Raw genomic sequence first — 24,593 nt, forward strand, 5'->3', positions numbered from 1 at the left:
CTTTGCTATTTCGACCTAGGAAAATCGTCCCACCTGCGTTTTTACCACTTCCGTCTTGCGTGGCAGAGGAAAGGAAGGGCAGTTCAGAGGGACCAGGCTGGTGCCTGGGAGCCTGGGCTCTGGTCCCAGCCTGCCCCACCTGATGGCTCCCCCCCAGAGCAGCCAGCCTGTCTTCCAGGAGCGCCTGGGGTCGTATGGGGGGGCACGTGGGCCGAGGAGCAAGCTACCAGGTGCAGGAGGGGTGAGAGCTGAGCGTGCTCAGTTTCAATTTTCCAGAATAGAGGGAGGGTGGCACTGAAGGCCTTGGCTCTGGAGTCAGAAAGGAAGGCGCTGGTGCACGTGTGCATGTGAGAAGTGGCTTTATTCCAGGAGTTCTTCATAAAGATGAGGTCCTCAGGGGCAGCGAGTGGCACATGCTTTGGTCAGGAAGAGGAAAAGCAAAACAGAATAGGGCTGCGTCCCAAAGGACAGCTGACAAGTGCTGAGCCTGGTTTGATCACAGGAAAGGAGGGGGCCCTCTCAAAGGCTCTCTGAGCAGCAGTCCTCTTACATTCATTGAGAGATGCCCACGTTCCCTGTCCCCAAAGGTCCACACTACCCACTGGGGTGGAAACTCACAAGGGAGATGGCGGTGGATGAAACATCACACAGAGGATGGGAGAAGTGTTGCCCTGGGGGCCAAGGGCTCCGTGCTGGGGAGCGCAGGGGTTCAGGCTAGGGCACAGGAGCACTGCTGAGAGCACGCCAGCCAGAGCCAGGAGGTGAGAGGAAACCACCGAGAGCCCTCCAGGGTGGGTGTGGGCACCACGGCCCCAAGGGCTGCATGGAGGGAGCAGGACCACAGCAGTTGAGGCACAGCAGGGAGGGGGAGGGGCATGGCAGCTCCAGTGACTGGTAGCTCCAATCCAGACCGTTTGGCGATCAGGGACCTCTGTAAGAAGCTGGGGAAATCCATGGACCCTCTCCTCAGGAAAATGCATATATGCACACAATGCAATATTTGGGGGACCATTTCAGGACATTCCTAGGTCTTCTGGAATCCATGAACTCCCTAGGGGTTCCAGGCTGATTTGCTTTGGGTGGGAGACCCACCAGGGTTCCTGGTACCACCAGTCTTTTCCCTAAGATCACACTGCCTGAGCCAGTGGGGCGGGGGGAAGAGGAACGTGGGAAACAGCAGAAGCGGTTCCAAGACCAGGCCCTGGGGGAGGGGAGAGACTCCCAGTGGTTGTGAGAAGGAACTGGGAGCTCTGCACAGACTGGGGCCTCCAGCCAGCCTCCAGGCCACTGCAGCAGCCGAGCCCCAAGGGCCTCCCTCCTGCAGTGGGGCGGGGTGAGGACAAGTTCCAGCCTGGCTGGCTTAGCCATGACCTAGGGATGCTCCAGAATGGAGGTCCCGTGCTTACCGCCCTGCCCCCGACCCTGTAACGCTGTATCTACAGAGGCAAGGGCTTTTGAGAAGGCAGGAGTCAAAAACTAAGAGGGATGGGCCTGTTCAGTGGTGTCTGTCCTTATGGGGTCCACACGCTACGACCGGGCAGGGAGCCAGGGCACCCGCTGGTCTTTAAGGCCCAAGGGAGAGGTCTTGTCCTGAAGCGTATCCACATAGAAGTGGGATCTGTTTAATAAACTGTGTCCTGAGGCTGCCCCTGGAGATCCCCCTTCAGCCCCTTGCTGAGGCGTGGGAACCAGAGCGCAGGACCGGAGGCACTGTCCCTGGGGCTGGTACGTGTGGGAGGAATTAGGTCCCCGGGGAGAGACCCAGCCTTTTCAGTGCTATGCTGCTCTTCCGTCCTCGTCTTTCTGCAGATCACCCATCCTTTGCCCTGGATCCTATCCCTCCCGCCCCCAGCCCAGCAGCTGCCTGGGACAGGCCACTGAGCTGCTTACCTCTTGCTGTTCTCCACCTGCCCCGCAGGCTGCCCCTTCCTCCGCCTTCAGCCTGCCCCCCGTCCACACTGCCCGCATTCTCCTCTCGTGCCCGATCCCACAGGCAGACCCCTGGCCCAGCGGGACCCGTGTGGGCTGCTGCCCTCGTTCTCCCCAGCCAACAAGGGGAGGCCCCCAACCACTGTCCAGACCTCGGAAGGGTGAAGGGAGGTAACAAAGGGCCAGGGCTCCTGCCCAGTCTCTGCCCAGTAGCAGTCCAGCATCCTGACCTGCTCCTCTCCCCAGGCAAGGCCGGGGTGGCGGCCAGGGCAGCAGGGCATCACCCCTGCGTCCTCCCCGTACAAGCTTTGGAGACTCGTGTGTCGTGGCAGTGGTGTTTGCTGATGATTCCGGCAGAAATGTGAGGAGATGGAAACGGCCCGCTTTACACTCCCCCACCCTAACCCCCTTCCGGTCCCAAAGTCTCATGCAAAAGGTACAGGAGGCCCCAGGCTATGGTCATGTGTGAGGCAGCAGCTGCCACTGCTGGGCTGGGACGTCGGCCTGGCACTTGCTGGCCACCAGCTGGGTGGTCTTGGCCTCCAGGCAGAGGCCGCTGACTGAATGCTGGATGAAAGAGGCTTTTCTCCTCCATCTCTGTGGGGAGAGGCAGGAAAGGAGGGGAAAGAGAAAACAATGATTAATAATAATCATAGCGTTCATCCCTTCATTACACGTGGATGCAAGTGGCCCTAGGACACACCCCCATCTAAATGGTCTGTGTGTCCTTACAGAAGAGGTGGCCACACCCCACGTGCAAGCCTGAAGTCCGTTCCTCCTGAACGCTCTGGCTTCCGTAGGCTGGCACGAAGAACTCACTGTCTAGGTCAGAGGCCCACGGGCTGAGTCTAGCCCAGAGATGCATGTTGTCTGGCCTGCACGTGCTTATTTAAAATGTGGCTTAGTCGTCGCATAAAAACCTGCATTTACAACTTCCCTTTAGACATGGGCCTGGTTTCTTTGGTGGCATCAGTCGGTTGTGGCCGAAGACCTGCTCTCTGCTAGTCAGCCTAGTTCCTGTTCGCCATAGTCCCACCTGGGCCCAACTCTTCTCCTCTAGGGCTTCCCCACTTGCACTCTGTAGGCCCTTGAGGTTGAGTCCCGGACTAGGTGAATCCTTTACTCCTTCAAACAAGATTTCTTCTTCCTGAGCTCTAAGCTTCTGCCTGCAGCTGTGCAGCCGGTTACCTACACACTTTAATGGGAACTGGTCGCCGTCCCTGCAGAGATTAAGAGTGATGGGAGGGTGAGGGCACTTGAGTCCCCCTATCACACACACACACACACACACACACACACACACACACACACACACACACACACACACACACACACACACACACACACGGAGGCTGAAGGGAGAGGAAGGATCCGGCTGCTTTTCCAGAATAAAATAGCAAACTGCCGCTCATCCCTAAAGAAAGAGCCGACCCAGGCAACAGCACAGGGGTGGGAGGAAAGCCCGTGGCTGAATCAAAACGCCAGGCACTCTTCTGCCCCTTGCACTGCCCGCAGCTGGCCAGGGTCAGGCACAGGGGGAGCTACAAGAAGGTGTGGGCAGAGGAAGGACTGGACCAGAGCTCTGGCCTTTGTGTCCATTCCCGGGCAGAGGGGCAGCCCTCCCAGCCAGGAATGGAGTGGGGCTGACTGTCACTGGCTGCTGTGTGCCCTGAGCATCCGATTCTTCCTCAACAGGCAGGTCTGACCTGTGTCTCCCAGGATTCATGAAAATAGGGCACGTGAGAGTGTTTGGCAAATGGAAAAGGCAGTGCTCACGTGAGGCCAGCATGCCAGCTTGGAAAACACTGTGGCTGGATCTGTTTCCCCAATCAGCCAGCAGTCAAGAAATACTTACTGAGCACCTACTATATGCTGGGCCAAGACTGTGGGCTTAGGAGTCATGCTGACCTGGGTTTGAACCTCAGTTCCACCCCTTCCCCACTACGTGATCTGATATGTTTCTTAAATTCAGTGAGCCTCAGTTTTCTCACCTCTAAAATGGGGTTAGTACTAGGGCGCACGTTGCTGGGTTGCTGGGAGAATTAGATGAGACGACCTATGTAACACTCCTAGCACAGCTTCCCAGTAAACGCTCACATTTATTTTGGCTGTGCTGGTTGTCAGGGGTTAGGGATACAGTGTTGACAAGATAAATAGTCCCTGTCCGCAAGGAGCCACAGGATGCAGGATGGACATTTAACAACTATTTACCGTACTTCCTCATGAGGAAAACAGTAGACTTGACCTGGATACTGGCTTAGGTCCCCCAAATCCTCACTCTGGAGGGCTTATTTGAGTCTGTATGTCAAACCCGCACTGTGTTCCCCGGGGCTGCCGCCATCCCGTGCCCATGGGCGAGAAGGCTTACCTGCCTGCCTTCTCTTGGGTTGCACGCCTGCAGTACGACCAGGGACCCGGGGGAGATGGAGGTGGAAGTGGCAGCCAGGCACTTCCCCTGCTGCTGGATGAGATGGTCACTGAACAGCCACGCCTGCAAGACAGGGAGCAGAAAGGCCAAGTCCACAAGTACAGCAATGGATGGATGGATAGATGGGTAGATAGAGCAAATACACTGTGTATTTTGGTAAAATTTTCTACAAATACTAGGGATGGGTGTATGGGTAATCACTGTACAGTTCTTTCAACTTTTCTCTGTTTGAAATTTTTCATAATAAAATATTGGGGTGGGGGAGCTTAGCTGGAACTGGCCAGAGGACGTATGAAGGGATGCTCAGGGGATGGGGAGAAAGACAGGACATGGGAGCAGGGCAGCCAGGGAGCCAGTCCACGCCGGGGTCTCCATGACCTGCTCTAGTTCACCATGGTGCATCAGCACTCATGTTGCGCACGTGTGTACACAGGCGTCCTGGAGGCCCTGTATATACAGGCGGACCACAGCTGCATCCCAGGAGAGAACTGGACTCTGTTTGGGCAGCATTTCTACCTCTGCAAGGAGAAAGCAGGTGGTGCCCATAGGGCGACTGTGTGACAGGCGACAAAGGCGACCGAGTATGGTGGGAGCAGACCCAAGGAGCAGAGTGGGAGGGGACAGCTTGCAGGGTCCTTGGGAAAGTGGGTTTGTGGAAGGTGTAGGCAGAGGGAAGATGAGAACGGGCAGAGGGAGGCCCCCACCCGTGCCTGGTCCTGACCTGGGGGCCCTAAGCCACCTACCTGAGCCGCCGGCGGGCTCTTGGCAGACCCTCTGCAGGTCCCCATGCTGAGCAGGAAGTTACCAGCCGTGTCCTGGCCCTGGGATTCTAAGCAATTAGCCCCCTGCTTAATGATGCCGGGGAGCACTTCCTTCACGGGGACGCTGAGAGAAAAGGCAGCAGTCAGGCTTGTCCTCTGCCCTCCCCGGGCTTACCCACACTTACCCAGAGGGTAGCGCCCTGCCAGCTCTCGGGGCACCCAGGTGTCTGTGGGGAGGGGAGCCGGGGAGCAGGCCTGGCAGCAGGGGGAGGTGAGCAGGGGTGCCTCTGGGAAGACTGGGCCTCGCCCTACTGGGTTCTGGGCAGCTCCGGGAGCCCCAGGGCCTGCCCTGGAGGCCAGGCCTGAGAGGGTTCAAACCAGAAACCAGGGCTCCCCAGCCCAGAAAGAGGACAGGCTGGGGAGAGGCTGAGGCCCAAATGTGGGCTCAATAAACAATCTCGAAATGACAGGGAAGGGGTCACTTTGAAGAGGCAAATGTAAAATACACAAATATGAAAATGTGTTCAATCTCACCAACGATTAAAGAAATACATATCAGAGAGGCACCACTGTTTGTTTACCGTGTGTGTGTGTGTGTGTGTGTGTGTGATTTATTTACATACATAAAACATTTATATATTTAAGTGTATGTGTGTATATCTATGCATATATACATATATATAGATATACATATATATATTTTTAAATATCACTACCTAGTATTGGCAATAGCTGTGGGATTGGGTGAGAACATAAACTGACCACCTTTTCTGGAGGGCAGTGTGGTATTACGTATCAAAAGCCTTAAAAAGGTGCACACCTTTGTCCCACTTCCAGTAACTTAGTATCCTAGGGCAATAATTAAATACATGTGCAGAGATTTAGTTTAAAAGATATTCATTCAGAGTGACTGCTTATACTGAAAACATTGGAAATTCCTAGATATCCAACAATAGGGGATGGGCTAAGTAAATTCTGATTCATCTGTAGGATGGAAAAAACCTTTAGCCATTAAAAATGACTCTGGTAATGTGGGAAAGTGTTCAAAACATACAGTTAAGTAAAAGAGGCATGTTTCAAAATAGTGTATTATTAAAACATTTTGTATGCACAGGAAAAACATGCTTAAACACACACACACACACACACAGATATAAAACACACTGTCTTACCCTGTGGGTAATAAACCTAAGGGGGATGCTGGCCCCAGCTGATATGGGCTGGTATTCCTGGGTTTAGAAGGTTATACACGCACTTGGCTTACGGACCCACAGGGCATGATGGGGAACCAGGAGGGCTTAGAGTCTGACCACATGCTAATCCTATCTGCCTCTGTTACCTCTGTCAGGAAGAGAACCTGGGCGGGGGGCATGGATCAGAACATTTCCGGCACTCTCTTGTCTCATGTGGACATCCTGCAGGACCTCGACCAAACCAGGTCTTCCTTCCTCAGGGCTGGTTGGAAGCCCCCGGATTCCCAGAACCTACCTGCTCTCACAGAGCCTCAAGGAGAGCCCTTCACTTTCCCTCCACACTACTGGTAGCAGTGCCCCTTCAGAACCCCACACCCCCTTGTAAGAGGTCGTGCAGTTTTAGAACAGAGGCTGCAAACTGTTGGCCCCTAAGCTGAATCTGGCCCTGGACAGGTTTTTTCTGACCTGCACAGTGTGATTATTGGTGCTTTTAATTAGTTGGCCGTATTTTAAGATTTCAAGTTTACACAGAAAAATCCAGCTTCTTTTTTTTTTTTTTGAACTTAGAATTTTTAAAATTTTTTTATACAGCAGGTTTTTATTAGTTAGTTACCCATTTTATACATATTAGTGTATATATGTCAATCCCAATCTCCCAATTCATCACACCAAAAATCCAGCTTCTTTGGAAAACATAGCAAGGTCAGGCTGCCACACCGAACTTGCATTCCAGCACGGCACTAACACACTGTCATGAGCAGCAGCTGCCCCCTTATGGGTGGAGCTTGTGCATTTCAGTTTGCCACAGTCCCCTCCACTCCCTACGGTCATCCCCACCCACTTGACTTATTGACATTGTCTGTCTGATCACTGTAGGATGTAAGTTTGCAACCTGCTAGGTGCAAGGCTGTCGGGAGGCAAAAGCTCCACCCCCTCTGCTTCATCCAGGGGCAACGTGTTATACTTCCCCTCTATACAGAGACAAGGGCCTGCGGGAGCCTCTTTGAGAAGCCAAGGTTGTTTCAGACCCTTCTCTTCTCTTCCCCTCCCTACCCGCTGTTGCTTAGGAAGATGTGCAAGTTGATCAGTTTTCAGAGGTGAGATGTGTACTGTCCAAGTGTGGCAATGTCACTGACAACAAAGGCCTGCCCACTGATGCTTATGCAGGAAACCCAGGGCTTGGGCAGCAATCTCAAGACCAGATGCAGCTCCTGAGGTGTCTGAGTGGTAGCAGCAGCCCTGCAGTAGCTGGGATGGCCATCACCACCCTTCCTCTGCTTTCTGGCAGAGCCAGGCTAAGCTGTCCTATTTGTTGGTAGCCCTCTTAAGTCTGCATCTGCTTTCCTCTCTGTGGACCACCTCGAAGCTGGGCTGCCATTAGCCCTTATGATGCCTTTGTAGAAACAGCAATAGGCATCCCTTTCTTGAGACACTTTACTTCCATCTGTTAGAAAATCATCATAATATAGATGATTTTCTACATTATGAAAAAAAAGACAAAAAAGTCTTTTGTTAGAAGACTTTTACTGTCATTTGCCAGGAATTGTAGTAATAAATGTACAATACTGTGTGACCAGCACCCTTCACATATGGTGTGCTTGTGCAGTGCACAGCCTGCACAACTGTTCCTGAACATCCTAATAAAAGTAAAACATTAGCAATTGCTGAGGCTAGCCACAGAACTCTGATCTGGAAAAGCAGTACTGCAGGCAGGCCTAGGAAAGCAAAGACCTCTCTGTTCAGCCTCCTAAGTTTCTCCACTGACCATCTGCAAGTGTGGCCCAACTATTAGGATCCTGTTTGGAGGAACATGGTATCATTTGGGCCTATAGATCTCCTTTCTAATTAACAACCTGATCCACTCCGGGCCCCTCGCCCTGAGAACTGAGGCAGAACATGAAGGAACAGACCGAGGATGAGTAAACTGGATAGGAATGAACTGCAATTTCTACCTTAACAACAAAAAGTCATTTTTAAACGTCCACACAGTGACAAAACAAACGGAAGATGACTTACGCTCCTCATATCACACGGCTGGTTTCATCCACTCTCCTGTCTTTGTGATAGATCCAGACTTACGGTAGTTATAAACTACTTCTTCCTCTTGGTCCTCAAGGGATTGCATGGGGACTGGGGTGTGGGGAGGAGAGGCACATCCCCGATCCTCCCAACTCTTCCCCCAGCTCCCCAGCTCCTGTCTGAGGCCTGGAGTCCATGACTCCAACCAGATAGCATGAACTCTGACAGAACATAAAGAAAGACTATGCTTTTTTCCCTCAGAAATGACATGTCTGAATGAAACTGTCCCCTTAAAAGTGGCCACTTGAGGAAGCGGTTCATTTATTACAAGTTTGTAAAGTAATGTTCTTCCATGCACAGCCATCATCTGGGGAGCTGGGGTTATCCGGCTGCCAACTCTTTCCAAGGATGCAGCCGCTGCTCAGACCCTTCTGGAATTCCTTGAACATTGCTTGCAGAGTCAGTTTATCCTTGTTACTTGTTTCAGTCTTGTCACCCTGTATTTGGGACCCAGGATTGTATTATCTGGGTTAATCAACCAGCTTACTCACTGGACTTGGCTACAACTTAACTACGGCTGTTTTCCAAAAATCAAATCTGCCCTTGAAGGACAAAGATTTGCCTCCTTGGAGGATCTGCAGGCTCTGAGAGGTGGAGTGTTCTGGAAAGCCATGATAGCATCCTTGGGGACAGCAGTGGAATAACCCATTCCCCGAGGTGACATTTCCAGAAGAGAGAATGCTAATTTCAAAGTTATTACTGATGCTTATTGACTATGCAATTTATTCAGTTAAAAATATTTATCAAGTGCCCATTTTGTGACAGGCACTGTTCTAGGGGCTGGAGATAAGGCAGTGAACAAAACAGATAAACACCTCTACCCTCACGAAGCTTCCTGTCAAGTGTTGGGAGATGACAGTAAAATTAATTGGCCACATATATGCTGAATGACAATAAGGGTGACAGAGGAAAATAAGCAGGGAATGCTGGGGAAGGTGCAGTCGGCCAATGCAGAGTTTGGGGGAGCCTCACGCAGCGGGGACAGCTGAGTCAAGACCTGGAGGAGGTGAGGAATGATGTAGCCAGGATGCTGAGAAAGATTTTGAAATGAGGAAAAAAAGAAACAGCTCTGCCCTCCCTACCCCTGTCATTACAGCTACTGCCCGCCATCCTGTCACCCACGCACATACACCATTTGCATGCTGCTTCCTCATTTGCTGGAGCAAACATTTCCCCATGTTTTTTCACGGTTTATGATTATAACATTAATTGACACATATTTGTTTAGATCGACGCATCATGATTCACTAAACCCAGCCCCTATCGTTAGTTTTTTCTCAATTTTTTCACAGCAGAGAAGCCTACAGTGGACATTTATTTGTCAACAGGTTTTTTTTGCTTTGGTTGCTTTATTTCCTTAGGATAAACTCCCAGAAGGAAGAGAGGAGAGTCAAAGGAAATGAGTGTTTCTGCAGCCTTTGCTACATAATGCACTGTTGTTGTCCTAAGGGGACAATGCCCATTTCTAGCTCTAAGGCCCGGTCTGTTAAACTTTGGTTCCTACCACACCTCACTCTTAACTCCTGGTAACCTCCTCCCGGTTCCTCCAGACCCTTCACATGACAACAAACACTGACAGCTAGAAAGAGCCAGATTGCCTGAGCTGGGGAGAGATCAGGGTGAAGGGTCCCCAAGCTGCCGGCCCCCACCCAGGCCAGATGCACGAGCTGAGGGCTGCACTCACGTGAGCTCTGGGTAGACGTTATCCAGGTACCAGCGGAAGGACTTGCAGTTCATCTTCTTCCTCTGCTCGATCCGCGTGGCCACGCTGGAGGAGAAGGCAATGCTCAGCGGGCATGAGAAGGCCCGGGAGGCTGGCCCCCTCTTTCCACCTACCCCAGGGAGCTAGGGCCAGAAGCTGTCCAAGGCTGCCTTCCAGCCTTGGTCCCTGCCTTAAGTCATTCTCTGACCTGCAAGCTCCTCCCAGGGTTCCTGGCCATGCCTTATTTCTCTCCTCAAATTCCTGCTCACCTTTCAGGATCTGCCCAGCCCACGGGGGCCAGGCTTTAATCTCGGCTTCTTACTCCTTGAGACCTCAGGTGAGGATACCACTATCTGGTCCTTATTTTCACAGAGAGAGCAGAGCCTTAATGAACTAGAAGTTTTCCTTTCCTGCATTCCAGCTGAGCAGAAAGTGTCTACCAACAAGAAAACCACGCTTTAAACATCTTTCCATAAAGTTGGCAGATAAAAACCATCTGATGTGTCCATGGACACCTTCCTCAGCTCCACTGACCATAACGGCCACTGACAGATAACCTCACCGCCTCTCTGAGCCTGTTTGTTCTCAGTAAAGTGGGGACACAACCATCTACCTCCAAAGGTTTTTGTGAGAATCAAATGAATAAAGGGGACATAAGTGCCTAGCACAGGGTAGGTCCTCAGCAGATGTTACTTCCCCACTAAAAGAAATAGTGACATAACTTCTTTTTTTTTTAACAAGGGATAGATACAAACAAATAGAGGGAGATTCATTGATGATCGCTAATAATGTTTTCAAACCTATCTGACCACAGCATTAAGTAAGAAATAAATACATTGTGACCAAGTATACCCATGGGCATATATGGCTACAAACATACAACCAAAATAAGAATTTTCACAAAACAATATCTATCCGTAACTGCAATCAGCTGTTATGTTCTGTTCTGTTCCGTACTAATCTGTAATATTCTAGTTCTCTATCGTTTAAAAAAAAAAAACTGGTCACGACTCTCTAAATTGATTTCACAATTAATCCACATTTTGAAAATGCTTAACTAGACTGTAGTCATAACAGTCCAGGGCAGAAAAATAAGCTAACAGATCACTGTCAGATTTTGAACAGCAAGGGGTGGAGTCAAACCCCCGAGTGTTTTCTACAGAGAGCCATCCTTAAGCACGTCCACAGATGTCTGTCCTGCAGGCAGCTTGTGGACCGGCAGTGCTCTCATAAGAGAGCCCTCCCTGGTTATTTCTCCCTATGAGGCTGCATCCTCCTCAAGGACCAGAACCTTGTCTCTGCGTCGTATACCCTACAGGCCCGGAAGAGCCCAGCGGCCTGGGGCAGCTCAGGTGCTAAGGAGACCCTGAGCGCTTCCCTGGTGTACACACAATTTTGTATTTTGCTAAGGTTGTGGAGGAAGGCCAAGGGGGACTGGGAGAGGGGCCCACCTGCCGAAGGCCTTCCCTATGGCCGAGGGCCGGGCCTCGTAGTAATACTGCTTGTATTCATCCATCCACACCTCTGCAGTGCGCTTGGTATTCCTAAAAGGGTAGGAAGGAGCAAAATAAGGTCACCAGGGCAGTGACAGAGTTAGGGTTGGGCTCAAGATCAGCTCTGTGAAGTTCAGGGTGCGGAGACAGGAGTGCACGCAAAAGAATTCTGATTGGGGTGGTATCAATGAGAACAGTCTTTTTGGAGGACAATCTGTCAGCATCCATCAGCTCTGTGGGTACGGATACTCTTTGACACTCCACTTTGAGGAACCTATTCTACCAAAATACCAGCATGTGGGCAAAGGGACACGTACAAGAATACTTGTGTCATAAAACATTCGTGACAACCTAAATGCCCATCAATAGGAGAATAATGAACTACGTCCACATGATGGAATACTAGGCAGCCTCTAAAAAGAACACCAAGGTTAGTACATACTGACGCTGAAGGACGTCTACAATTTAGTGTGGAGCGGCAGAAAAGCATGCTGCAGAAAAATCATGCAGTGCGACCCCATTTATATAAAAAACACAAAAAGAAGAGACACATGTACATGTATAACTGAATCACTTTGCTGTACACCTGAAACTAACACAACATTGTTAATCAACTATACTCCAATATAAAATAAAAAGTTAAAAAACTGTAAAAAAAAAACACCCCACAAACACATGCATCTCTATACAGAAACTATATATATATATATATGAAAATAAATGAAAAGACCTGAAATGATAGGCTAGAAATCTATTAGCAGTAGTTACTTTTGGAGAGACAAGTGGATAGGAGTAAGACTGGGTGAAAGGGACTTTCACTTTTTTCTCTCTATGTGATATGAAGAGTAAAAATTATAATGTATAATATACTATATGTACAGATATATATATAATATATATGATATCGTTTGAATTTTTACAATAAACATGTATCACTTTTACAAGTATAAAAACAACTAAAATGGGATAAGGGGAAGCAAAACAAAAAGACAGGCCATTTGATGAGCTAGACCTGGGGAGCCACCGCTGGCAACAAGGGAGCCTTAGAAGATGAAGACTCATCCTCGGGAAGGAGTGTCCATGACGCTCCTCCCACTCTCCCCTGCCACCAGCATCAGGGGGGCGGGTGATGGGGGTGGACCCTTCTAGGACCCGCCCCTAGAAGGGGTGGACCCTTCTAGGACCCTGCCCACTGCCCCTCAAGATGAAGTGCACGCTGTGGCTGGGGACACGGATGGGCAGACGCTGACCAAGTCAGGGTCAGGACATGGCGTCTGTGACCAGTACTTGGGACCCAGTGAGGGGAGGGCAGCTTCCAGTTGGTCATTTGGCTGGTTTTCCAAGACCCTCATGGACAAGGACAGTCAAAACAAGCGAGGCCTGGTGGAGACACTCCCAGCTTCATCCTTCCAGCCTGAAAGTACTGGGATCCTAGAATGGGGGGCAAATGGGGAAACCGAGGCCCAGAAAGGTGGGGTAGCTACCCACAGTCCCTTGGGTAACTGACAGGGCTGGGGTCTAGGTGTCCTAGCTCTTAGCGCGGTGCTCTTTGCACTGTGACCCACCTGATGTAGGTGAGGGCGTTGCCCTCAGGAAAGTTGTAGGGGTGCCGTTTCCTGAAGACGTGGCCCACCCGGCTGCAGGGCACGATCTCCAAGCTCCCACCGCACATCCACACCCGGAAGGAGAGCTCTGCAGAGACGGCAGCCATCAGGATGGGAAGGAGCCACTCGGCAAGTCCCCACGGAGTGCAGGTGGGAAGGAGCTGGCTTCCCTTGCCTTTGGTGTCTCCTTGGAGGCATATGCTGGTGTCAGAGCTCCTGGGCCTGTTTACACGGGGTGCACCCACTCCTTGCACGTGTTCCTGACTGCTTCCTCCATGCTTGTGCACACACACATCCCCCCCCCCACACCCTCCTCACACCCATCCCACACACACACACCCTCCTCACACCCATCCCACACACACATACCCGCTGGCATCTTTCTGGCTGGCCCAGACCTCCCTCATGGCCCCGGGGGTCTCCATTGGATCACACCTCACAACACTTAAGTGGCTCCTGTAAAGGCACTACCTACACCTGTCAGACCCGGGGGTTACAAAAGCGGTAACCATCGTCCATTTACTGAGTACTCACTCTGTGCTCTCTATGGCTGATGTCTAATTCTCACAGCTACCATGTGGCATTAGGTGTTATGATCCCCATGTTTTATTTTTTTATTTATTTTATTTTATTTTTGCGGTACGAGGGCCTCTCACTGTTGTGGCCTCTCCCGTTGCGGAGCACAGGCTCCGGACGCGCAGGCTCAGCGGCCATGGCTCACGGGCCCAGCTGCTCCGCGGCATGTGGGATCTTCCCGGACTGGGGCACAAACCTGTGTCCCCTGCATCGGCAGGCGGACTCTCAACCACTGCGCCACCAGGGAAGCCCTCCCCATGTTTTCGATAAGGACTATGAAGCTCAAAGATGTTAAATGACCTCTCCAAGGTCACCTCCACGCTCAGGTGCAGAACTGCAGTGTAAAGTTCACACTTTGTCCAGCAAGTCCCACTGTTTGAACCAGATCATGATCTGTCAGACGCCGTTGTAGAATCCCCTACACTCTAGTGGGGGGAGGCAGGAACTCAGTAAAAGAAGAAACCAAAATACAAGTAGACAAGAAAATGAGTAGAATACTTCATCTGCGAAGCAGGTAGGAGACTGAAGCAGGTGAGTGGAGTTGGGGGTGAGGCTGCAGTTTTAATGGCTGATGAGGGATGTTCTCGATGAACGGGGCGGGGGGGGGTGCATTTGAGCCAAGGCCTGAAGGAGGTGAGGAAGAGGCACGTGACTCTTAGGGATGAGCGTTCCGGGCAGAGGGACAAGCAAGGGCACAGAGCTAGAGGTAAGAGCACAGTAGGCAGGAGCGGAGCGAGGTGCGGGGAGGGCAGGAGGAGCTGAGGGCGGAGCTGGCGGTGTGTGTTTGTGGGGGAAGGGCAGATGGTGTAAGGACTTCCGGGTTTTGCTCTGAGTGATGCGGGAGCCCTTGCAGGGTCTTGAGCAGCTGAGTAACATGATCTGACTACCTTTTAAAAGGATCCCTAATGAGAATCCCAAGGTTTTCACGTTTGCCACCCTCACTCAAGGTGGCCTCTGGGTTCTGGCGTTTGGCTCTCTCAGGGGAAACAGGAACGAGTCTGGGTTTGGGCATCTCCCTTCCTTCCACAAATGAACAGTTCTTTTTTTTTTTTTGCAGTACGCGGGCCTCTCACTGTTGTGGCCTCTCCCGTTGCAGAGCACAGGCTCCGGACGCGCAGGCTCAGCGGCCATGGCTCACGGGCCCAGCCGCTTCGCGGCATGTGGGATCCTCCCGGACCGGGGCACGAACCCGTGTCCCCTGCATCGGCAGGCGGACTCTCAACCACTGCGCCACCAGGGAAGCCCCAAATGAACAGTTCTGAAAGGCCCAAACCCATCAGTGACGAGAGTCTCCTGGCTCAAAACTAGTCCCAGCAGCTGAACGTCTGAGCACCACGGCTAGCCTAGGAATTTCTTTGAATTTTTTCGAAGAAACAAAACCCTCCCTAGAACCACTGTGTGGTTCACCTTTCAATTCCCCAATCACTGAGCCCTGGCCTCAGGCAGAGTTTGAAGTTAGCTATTTGATCACTCACTTGTTTCTCCATCGGGCCCCGGCCTTAAAAAAAAAAAAAAAAAAGCAAGGAAGGAGAAAAGAAAAAGGCTTCTGGATGCAGCAGAGACCATTAGTTTCCCAGCCCTCTGAATCTTTACAGGAAACTGGATTTGCCAAAGCTCCCTTCAGGCTGAGATGGAGAACACAAAAGAGGTCACTTAGGCCCAAAATACATAAAAGGAGGTCACAATGGAAGGGTCACTGCACCCCAGTTCCCAGAATTTACTCCTCTGAATGCCTGCCTAGAAACGGTTTCCAAGCATTAAGTTACAAAGGGGAGAAAATCCCACGCCTGTTTCCACTCCGGCTGGTCCTGAGTTGGAGCCCCACTGCCCATCTGTCCCACTGCCCTAGTCAGAGAGGGAAGAAAGACCTGGTCCTTGCCTCCCAGAAACACAGACTCCGACTTGGATCACACCTCACAACACTTAAGTGGCTCCTGTAAAGGCACTACCTACACCTGTCAGACGTGGAGTTTCCCAGCTGAGATCTGGAAGATGGCGTCTACCTCAGTTTGCCCATCTGTCAGATGGGTGAGATACCACCAGCCCTATTTACTTTGCAAAAAACCTGGTCAGGATGAAAAAGGAAGCAGTGGGAAAGGGCTCTGCAAAGGACTGACTGGGTCCACTGCCAGAGCAAGGACAGGCCTTTGTGTTTCACAAGCCTCAAGGTACCTGCCCCCACAAACCCTGGCCCACTCCTGGATCCCTGGGATCGATCGCCACCCTCCTCCACCACGCTCCTCATCTGGGAGGCTGCCTGTGTGGGCTGCACCCCTGGGCTTCCTTCCTATGTGAGGAAGTTCAGCCAGCAGGTCGGGGGAGAGTGAGGGTGGGTGTTTATCCCCTGACACCTTCCACCTGGCACAGTGGACTGGCTGCAGGCGCCCCAAGACCACAGCTACTGTCGGGGAGCACTCCCTCCCTGTGTTTCAGACCTGAGGGTGGCTACACTTCCCAGCAGTCACCAGCCCAGCCCTACCCTGGCCCTTGTGGTTCCCTGTAACTTGCCCACGCCGTGTAAATAGGCCCTTTTATAAACCCCCCTTAAATCACCCACATCAGATGTTCCATCTGTACCCAGGCTTTATCTCACCTGAACCTCACCAGCGACCCTGGGGGTTCACTGGCTCTTCCCTTTCCTTGTGGGGCTAAAGGGTTCCTATGGCCTCATAATAATAATAATGGCTGCCAGTATCTTCACCCCCCTCATCTCACTTAGTACTTATAACAGCCTCTTGGGGAAACTGAGGCTCAGGGAGGCTTTCACTTGCCCAGGGCCAAACAATTTATAGGTGGTAGGGCCAGGATTTGCACCCAGGCCATCTGACCCCATTGCTTACGTTTAACCGCCACCCCCTACTGCCACCCCCTACTGTACACACCACCCCCAGCCTTTCTTGTAGGGAAGCAGCCATGTGCTTCCTCCATACACGTGTCTAGCCATGTGGCCACAGGTTCTCCCTGACCACCTAATCTCTTTGTTGACTAGCTGTGTGGCTCTGGACAAATTACTTAACCTCTCTGTGCCTCGGTCTCTTTACCAGTAGAATGGAGATATAATAGTACTTACTTCAGAGATCCATTGTGAGGATTTAAGGAGTCAATATGTGTAACATCCTTAGGGCCTTACATATAGAAAACACGCAACCCAGGTTACCCATTATTATTACTGTGGTTATTTCCCAACTTACCAAAATTCTCTCCCCCCCAGATGTCCATCTGGGCATCATACTTTCCCAAGTGGTTAAACCAAGACTTGTCAATCACGAAGATTCCTCCAGCTATGACAGGCGTCCTGGGAACAAGGAGAGGAAAGAAGCAACACATGAGCTGGAAGATCTGAACCCCTCTAGACGGCCCCAGGGCCCAGGCCATTTGCCCTAGCATCCCCCACTTGCAGAGTCACTGGGGTCGGATATCTGGCCCGCTTGCTGGCCTCTGGCCTCTCTCTCCGCCGGGCCCAGAACAGAGTTAGCCCTGGGATCGTGCACCCCTAGGAGCCCTGGCAACTGCAATGGCCCTCCCAGGAGCCTCCAAAGCCCCTGACTCAGGCAAGGAAGGGGTCTCTCCAGAGCCCACAGCAGTCCTGACCTTATGGGCCTGGTGGGGTCTGTCCGGGCAATCTTCTGCTCCAGAGGGATCTGCTCCCACTTGAAATGCAGGCTCCAGTCAAATCCTAAGGGCCAGACTAGGGTGAGGATGCGGCTCGGGGGCTCTTGTCCCCTCACTCCACCCCCCCCGAGAGTCTCCCTTGATCAGAACCCAGCTTGTAGAGGGCCCTGGGCAATTCACGTAGTCATTCCTTCATTCAGAACGAGACAGGTCCCTGTCCTCATGGAGTTTCAATCTACTGGGTAAGACAAAGACTTACAAAGATAAATCAGTAAATGGATAATATGTCAGTTGGGGTTGTAAAGTGCTAAAAAACAAAAAAAAAGAAAGGAGGGGTACCCATGCTATTCTAGTAAGGGTAGCCAGGAAAGGCTCTCTGAGGAGGTAACATCTGAGTAGAGACCTGAATGAAGAACTGATCCATGCAGACATGTAGGGAAAGGGAATTCCAGGTGGGGGGAACAGCAAGTGCAAAGGCCCTGAGGTGATTTCCCTAAGGAGAAATGTCTGGCTCCCTTCAGAATCCCACTCAGCCTCAACATCTAACTAACAACTGTGTCCATTTATCGGAAATCCGAGCCCCAAATAGGAAATCCACTCTGCGCATTAGCTCCTGGCAACAGGTTCTCTGGAGCAGCCTGCCCAATAGAACTTGCTGCAATGACGGAAACGTCCTATATCTGCACTGTCCAACAGGGTAGACACTAGTCACATGTGGTTATTGAGCACCTGAAATGCTGCTAGGGCAGCTTAGGAACTGAGTTTTGAATTTTACTTAATTTTAATTAATTTATATTTACATAGCCAGAAGTGGCTATTATCTACTGTATTGAACAGCACAGTTCTAAAGTCTAGACCAGAGCTGCCCAAAAGAAATACAATGCAAGCCGGAGACGCAAGCCACACATGCAATTTAAGTTTTTCCAGTAGCCATGTCAAAAAGTAAGAAGAACATATGAGATTAATTTGAATAATGTATTTTTAATGCAATATATCCAAAATACCATCATTTCAATCATTATCATTGATGATCATATTCATAATCAATACAAAAAATTATTAATGAGATATTTTATATTCTTTCATACTAAGTCTTCAAAACCTGGTGTGTATTTTTTCTTACAGCATATCTCAGTTCAGACTGGTCACATTTCAAGAGCTCAATAGCCAAATGTGGCTAATAACTACCATATTCGGCCAGCTCTAGACCATTTCCAGGCGTACAGGTTAGGAAGCCGTGCAAAGTTGAGGGCTCCCCCTTCCTCACCCCCAAGACGACAGCAGTCATATCATGTTATTCTGCCAGGACTTGTGGCAATGGTCCCCGGGGCTGGCAGTATTTGAGAAGGATGTGTCAAAGTTTGGGGGGAGGGAAAGATCAGAGACTAGCTTGGCCCTGTCCCTGATTGTGCCAGGAGCCTGCAACTGCCAGCCCTGGCCCTTCGTCCCCAACCCCATGGCTCTACACAATCCCCTTTCGTTTTCTAGAGGTAAAGGGGGTGGGGGTGTGAGACGCTCTGGCACAGTTGGGAAGAAGAGCACCAAGCCAGGGCTTTTGCCTGCCCTCACCTGCCTCCTTTCAGGTCTAGAGCCCCTCCCCTGGGAGCCGGACCCACCTCCCCGAAGGTCAGCAGATGCAGCAAGGTAGGCAAAATTATCCAGACTGATGACATCAATGATGGGGCTCACCACGCGGGTGTGATCCTAGGAGAGGACACATGAGATGGCGTGAGGCCAGGGACTCTGTGAATAAAGGCCCAACTGCCTGCTCTGGGAAGAAGTTCTCTTCGAGGCATTGGGCACTCAGCACCTTCTGCAGGACACGTTAGGCTCCCAGGAGCTGTCCTGCATCACCACATCTAGGCTCCCAGAAGGTCCCTCTTGGGTCTCATGGGCACGATGCTCTCCCAGCCTCTTCCTCTCACATCATGCTGAGCCCTGCCAGGATCTCACCTCCTCATTAAAGCCCTCCCTGATTGCTGCAGGCTGAGGACTTCTTCCTCTTTTAAACTGCTCTCAGTTATAGACCAGACAATTCCTGGGACAGTGAATCAGATGCTGCCTGATGTGGATCTTCTGTTGCTGGTGTGAGCTGTTGTTTTACTAATTGTTGTCCGTCTTTGTACATGTTGAGGTTGAGTCTTTCCACCTGGACAACCGGCAGCTTAAGGGCAGGGACCCTGCAGTCTCTGTGTAACCTGGGTGGCACTCCTCTCATGCCACATCCACTTCAAAGTCAGACTCACGCTCCCTTCATCATCTCCCAGACACAAATCCACCTCCAAAACATTGGTGGGTAATATGCCAACTTTACTAAAGGTTTTTTTCTGGGGGTGAGGGGTGGGGGGATAGTGGTGGTGGTGGATTCTGTCATATACCACGTGCAAAACTTAATTGCCCTCCATCAGCAGGATGTCTGTTCTCTTCTTTTCTCCCTCCATGGAGGGACATGGAACAGAGCTGCTTCTCCCTCCTCTCTCTGCATTCTGTGCTGACCCTCAAAATCCTCTTGTCTGCAGCTTGGAATCCAGCTCTGCCCCTCAGTTCACACTCCGTCTCAGGATGACAAAAATGTGGGACATGGCGGATCAGGGAGAAAAATCCACGGTCTCCCACAGTGTTCTATGGGGGCCTCACCTTATCCTTTTTATAGACTTTTTGTATTGAGATTTAATTCACATTTTTTTTTTTTTTTTGCAGTACGCGGGCCTCTCACTGTTGTGGCCTCTTCCGTTGCAGAGCACAGGCTCTGGACATGCAGGCTCAGTGGCCATGGCTCACGGGCCCAGCCGCTCCGCGGCATGTGGGATCTTCCCGGACCGGGGCACGAACCCGTGTCCCCTGCATCGAAAGGCAGACTCTCAACCACTGCGCCACCAGGGAAGCCCTAATTCACATTTTTATAACAATTTTATTAGATATAATTGATATACCATAAAATTTGCCATTTTAAAGTGTACAATTCAGTGGTTTGCAGTATATTCACAAGGTTGTGGCACCGTCACCACTCTCTAATTCCAAAACATTTTCAGCACCCCAATAAGAAACCCTGTACCATCAGCAGTCACTCCCCATACCCCGCTCCCTCCAGCCCCTGACAACCACTAATCCCCTTTGTATTTCTATGGATTTATTTATTCTGGACATTTCATATAAATGGAATCATATAATATGCAGCTTTTGTTACTGGCTTCTTTCACTTAGCATAAGGTTTTCAAAGTCCATCCATATTGTAACATGTATCATTACTTCATTCTTTTTATGGCTGAACAGTATTCCACTGTATGGATACATCACATTCTGTTTATCCATTCGCGGTTGATAGACATTTTGCTGTTTCCATGTTTCAGCTATTCTGAATAACACTGCTCTGAACACTCAGGCACAAGTTTTTGTGTGGGATATGTTTTCATTTCTCTTGAGTATATACCTAGCAGTGGAATTGCTGGGTCATAGGGTAACTCTATGTTTAAACTTTTGAGGGAGTGCCAGACTGTTTTCCAAAGTGGAGAACAGCACCATTTGACACGCTCCCCAGCAATGTATAAAGACTCCTATTTATCTGCATCCTCACCAGCACTTGTACTGTCCATCCTTTTGATTATAACCATCCTGTAGGTATCAAGTGGTACCTCATTGTGGTTTTGACTTGCATTTCCCTAATGACTTAACGTTGAGCATCTTTTCATGCGCTGGTTGACCATTTGTCTATTTTCCATTGCGGTGCGCGGGCTTCTCAATGCGGTGGCTTCTCTTGTTGCGGAGCACGGGCTCTAGGCGCCCGGGCTTCAGTAGTTGTGGCACTCGGGCTCATAGGTTGTGGCTCGCGAGCTCTAAAGCGCAGGCTCAGAAGTTGTGGCACACGGGCTTAGTTGTTCCGTGGCCTGTGGGATCTTCCCGGACAAGGGCTTGGACCCGTGTCCTCTGCATTGGCAGGTGGATTCTTAACCACTGTGCCACCAGGGAAGCCCTTTTCTCATTTTTAAATTGGGTTATTTGCCTTTTATGGTTGAGTTGAAATCACCTCATCCTATGTTCCATATGTCCAAATCCTCCCCATTCTAGAGAACAGCAGGCACATGGGAGGGCCCCCCCCCCGCTTGAGAACACCATCCTCTCCTCCCTCCTTCTCAGGCTTCCCAGCCTGACTCACCCTCACTCATCACTCCCTCAGGAGGAAAACAACAACACCCATTCGTAGTAGGAGCTTTGTGGCTCACCCAGGCTTTCAGCCAATTTAATTCTCACCACAACCCAGTCAGACAAATATTACAATTATCCCTGTTTTCAGATGAGAAAGCTCAATGAGGTGAAGTTACTCAGGAGGGAGCAGACCATTTAGGCTTCCTACTCTGCCTGCCCAACTCCAGAGACCGTTCATCATCCCCCCTCATGCCAAGAACATGTGGGCACGTCCAGAGCTCCCCCAGGGACAGACAGACTTACCTCCTTCACCCGCTGCAGCATGGGCTGCAGCCACTCGGTGTTCACTTCGCAGTGGCTGTCCAGAAAGGTGAGGACAGCAGCTGCGGCCACATCTGCCCCGCGAACTCGGGACCGGATCAGCCCTGCAATGGGAAGGGACAAAGGATGGTGCTGGGACTGAGCCAATTTGCTCATCCGTCCCCCCAAAGTCTTAGGGCTCTCCGCCCCTTAAGGCTGAGGTTTCCCTGAGTTATTCTGATTTAACTTTACTTTGTATTTCTTGATTTCTTCCCTCCCTCTTTTTCTTTCTCTCACCCATCCATCAACCATCATTACTCCAAGGTTATTCTCTGAGTGCCCTCTGCATGCCAGACACTGGACTCTGGGGACACAATGATGAACAGTCAGAGTTTAGTGAACAGAAGTTGCCATAAAGTGTGGTTTGGTACCAAAGGAGAGCCAGAAACCACCACTCAGGAACCTCAGGGTGGTCCTCTCCAGCTGCACTATCCTCTACGACATGCAGAGAGTCTTCTAGACTGAGACAAGCTGGAGTTAGTATGCCAGCCCCTTCACTAACTGTAGCATATTATTTAACCTCTCTGAGCCTTAGTTTTCTCATCCAGAAGATTCAGAGAGAATAATCCCTGCCTCTTGGGGACAGTGCGTGGTGCCCAGGAAACCGACATGTGCAGAGATTCTACTCTGCTTCCACCTCATTCCCCAGTCTCGTCGAAGGCTCGTCAACTGTCAAAAAATGGCCTCACTTTTGGCAGCACCCTGGTCAGAGCTGGAGACTTGCCTGATCAGGAGGGAGGAGACCCAGATGGTCCTGCCCCTGACAGAGCAGCCACTGGTGTGGGGAGATTTCCCTGGCCACACCTCTGCCCGGCACTCTACTGCCCCGTCCTTCTACTCCATAGGGAGCTGTAAAGCACCTAATCATAAATTTACATCTATGTTGGGTAAAACCCCAGGGAACAGCATACTCCCAGGCCTAAAGGCACCTGCAACCCAGGGCTTGGGAGAGAGCTCTCTCTGGACCCTTCCATTCCAGTTTGAAGGTCCCTTCGGCCTGACTAGACTTTCTTAAATACACCCATCACATCTCTTTCTTTCCTTCCTTCCTTCCTTCCTTCCTTCCTTCCTTCCTTCCTTTCTTCCCTCCTTCCTCCCTCCCTCCCTCCTTCCTCCCTCCCTCCCTCCTTCCTTCCCTCCTTCCTTCCTTTCTTTCCTCCCTCCCTCCCTCCCTCCTCCCTCCCTCCTCCCTCCCTCCCTCCTCCCTCCCTCCCTCCTTCCTCCCTCCCTCCCTCCTTCCTCCCTCCCTCCCTCCTTCCTCCCTCCCTCCTTCCTCCCTCCCTCCCTGCTTCCTTTCTTTCCTCCCTCCCTCCCTCCTTCCTTTCTTTCCTCCCTCCCTCCCTCCTTCCTTCCCTCCCTCCCTCCTCCCTCCTTCCTCCCTCCCTCCCTCCCTCCTTCCTTCCTTCCTTCCTTCCTTCCTTCCCTCCCTCCCTCCTCCCTCCTTCCTCCCTCCCTCCCTCCTTCCTCCCTCCCTCCTTCCTTTCTTCCTTCCTCTCTCTCTCTCTCTCTCTTTTTCTGTCTCTCTCCCTCTCTCACCTTCAGTGGCTCCCTGTTCTCTGCTTTATCAAGTCTAAATGCCCCCCCCATCATCTATCCTCACCCCACTCATTCCTCGTGCTGACCAGGCCCAATTCTCCCAGGAAGGGAGACTAAGTAGAGGGAGGTTAAGAGGCTGGGCTCTGGGTGGGCCCCCTGCCCCGGGGTGGAATTCTGGTTCCTTTATTCATCACTCCAGGCAAATTACTGAACCTTCCTAAACCCCAGTTTCTTTATTTCAAAACAGAATGATGGGCTGTTATGAGGACTGAACATGAGAATGTGGGCAGAGTGAATGCTACAGGGTGAGAATGCAGGAAACGTAGGGAGAGACTGTTAGTACTTCCTGTACCCAGGCCGGACTGATGCCTTTGCTTGCAGAGTCCCTGGGCCTGGAACGCCCTCCCTTGTGCCCTATTCATCTGTCTCACAACCCCTTCACCCAATCCAGGCACCCTCTCCGATCATTCCCCTCTCCTCCATCTCCTTTCTACCCCATATAATTATAACCAGCCTCAGCTCCATAATAAGCTCTCCGAGGGCAGGGACCACATTTATACTTCTTTTGTGTCCCCTAGAGTGCCGTGTACAATCCTATGCTGTAGTCGGTGCTCCAAAACACCTCTTGATTGGAAGTGAGGTCACATCTGCTTTATACTGCCCTGTGGTTTTCTCAAAGCATTTAATCCTTAAAACAACTGTGCAGGACAGAAAGGGTACTATTATTATTCCCATTTCTCACGAGAGACAACGAAGGCAGCCGGAAGTCATACTGTGATAGGGGCTGACCCAAGATAGCAAGAGGGTCTTTCCCCAGACCTTGGTCCTGGCCACCAGGAAGGCAGCAGGACCACGCTGGCTTGGTATGACATGGCCCCAAAAGGGAGCGGGGAGGTGCAGAAGTCTAGATCAAAAGAGCTCTGAGGTGGCACCTAGGGTCCAAGAACTTACCTTCCCGCCGGTCGTTGCGCAGGCATTTGACCTTGGTGATCCTGGTCAGGAGAAGACAGTCTTCAGCTGAGGGTGGAGAGAAGGAAGCAAGCTCATTCAGATATTGACGTCAGACCACATGTGGTTCGACCACTACTGGAACCTCCCAGGAGCTTCTCCAGACCAGGCCCAGGGGAAGGCGAGGCATGGAGGAGAGTGGCCATCTCCACTGGCCAAAGGATTGCCC

The 24,593-nt window shown here is 51.1% G+C and overlaps 1 protein-coding gene across 1 annotated transcript in view; it reads right to left on the reverse strand.

The window, feature by feature from the left end:
• Positions 1 to 400: 400 nt before the first annotated feature.
• The window catches only part of GALNT16 (polypeptide N-acetylgalactosaminyltransferase 16), a 98,139-nt gene continuing 73,946 nt past the window's right edge, over positions 401 to 24,593 (reverse strand). The window contains exons 5-15 of the mRNA XM_082682050.1: positions 24,368 to 24,433; positions 21,824 to 21,945; positions 18,994 to 19,081; positions 17,357 to 17,441; positions 16,957 to 17,060; positions 13,151 to 13,277; positions 11,544 to 11,636; positions 10,075 to 10,158; positions 5,101 to 5,242; positions 4,298 to 4,420; positions 401 to 2,526 (exon numbers count right to left, since the gene is read on the reverse strand). Coding sequence (XP_082538176.1) covers positions 2,389 to 2,526; positions 4,298 to 4,420; positions 5,101 to 5,242; positions 10,075 to 10,158; positions 11,544 to 11,636; positions 13,151 to 13,277; positions 16,957 to 17,060; positions 17,357 to 17,441; positions 18,994 to 19,081; positions 21,824 to 21,945; positions 24,368 to 24,433 — 1,172 coding nt within the window. The 3' untranslated portion in view covers positions 401 to 2,388. The remainder of the gene's footprint in view (positions 2,527 to 4,297; positions 4,421 to 5,100; positions 5,243 to 10,074; positions 10,159 to 11,543; positions 11,637 to 13,150; positions 13,278 to 16,956; positions 17,061 to 17,356; positions 17,442 to 18,993; positions 19,082 to 21,823; positions 21,946 to 24,367; positions 24,434 to 24,593) is intronic.

Source organism: Grampus griseus (assembly GCF_964374135.1).
Source record: "Grampus griseus genome assembly, chromosome: 2".
NCBI lineage: Eukaryota > Metazoa > Chordata > Mammalia > Artiodactyla > Delphinidae > Grampus > Grampus griseus.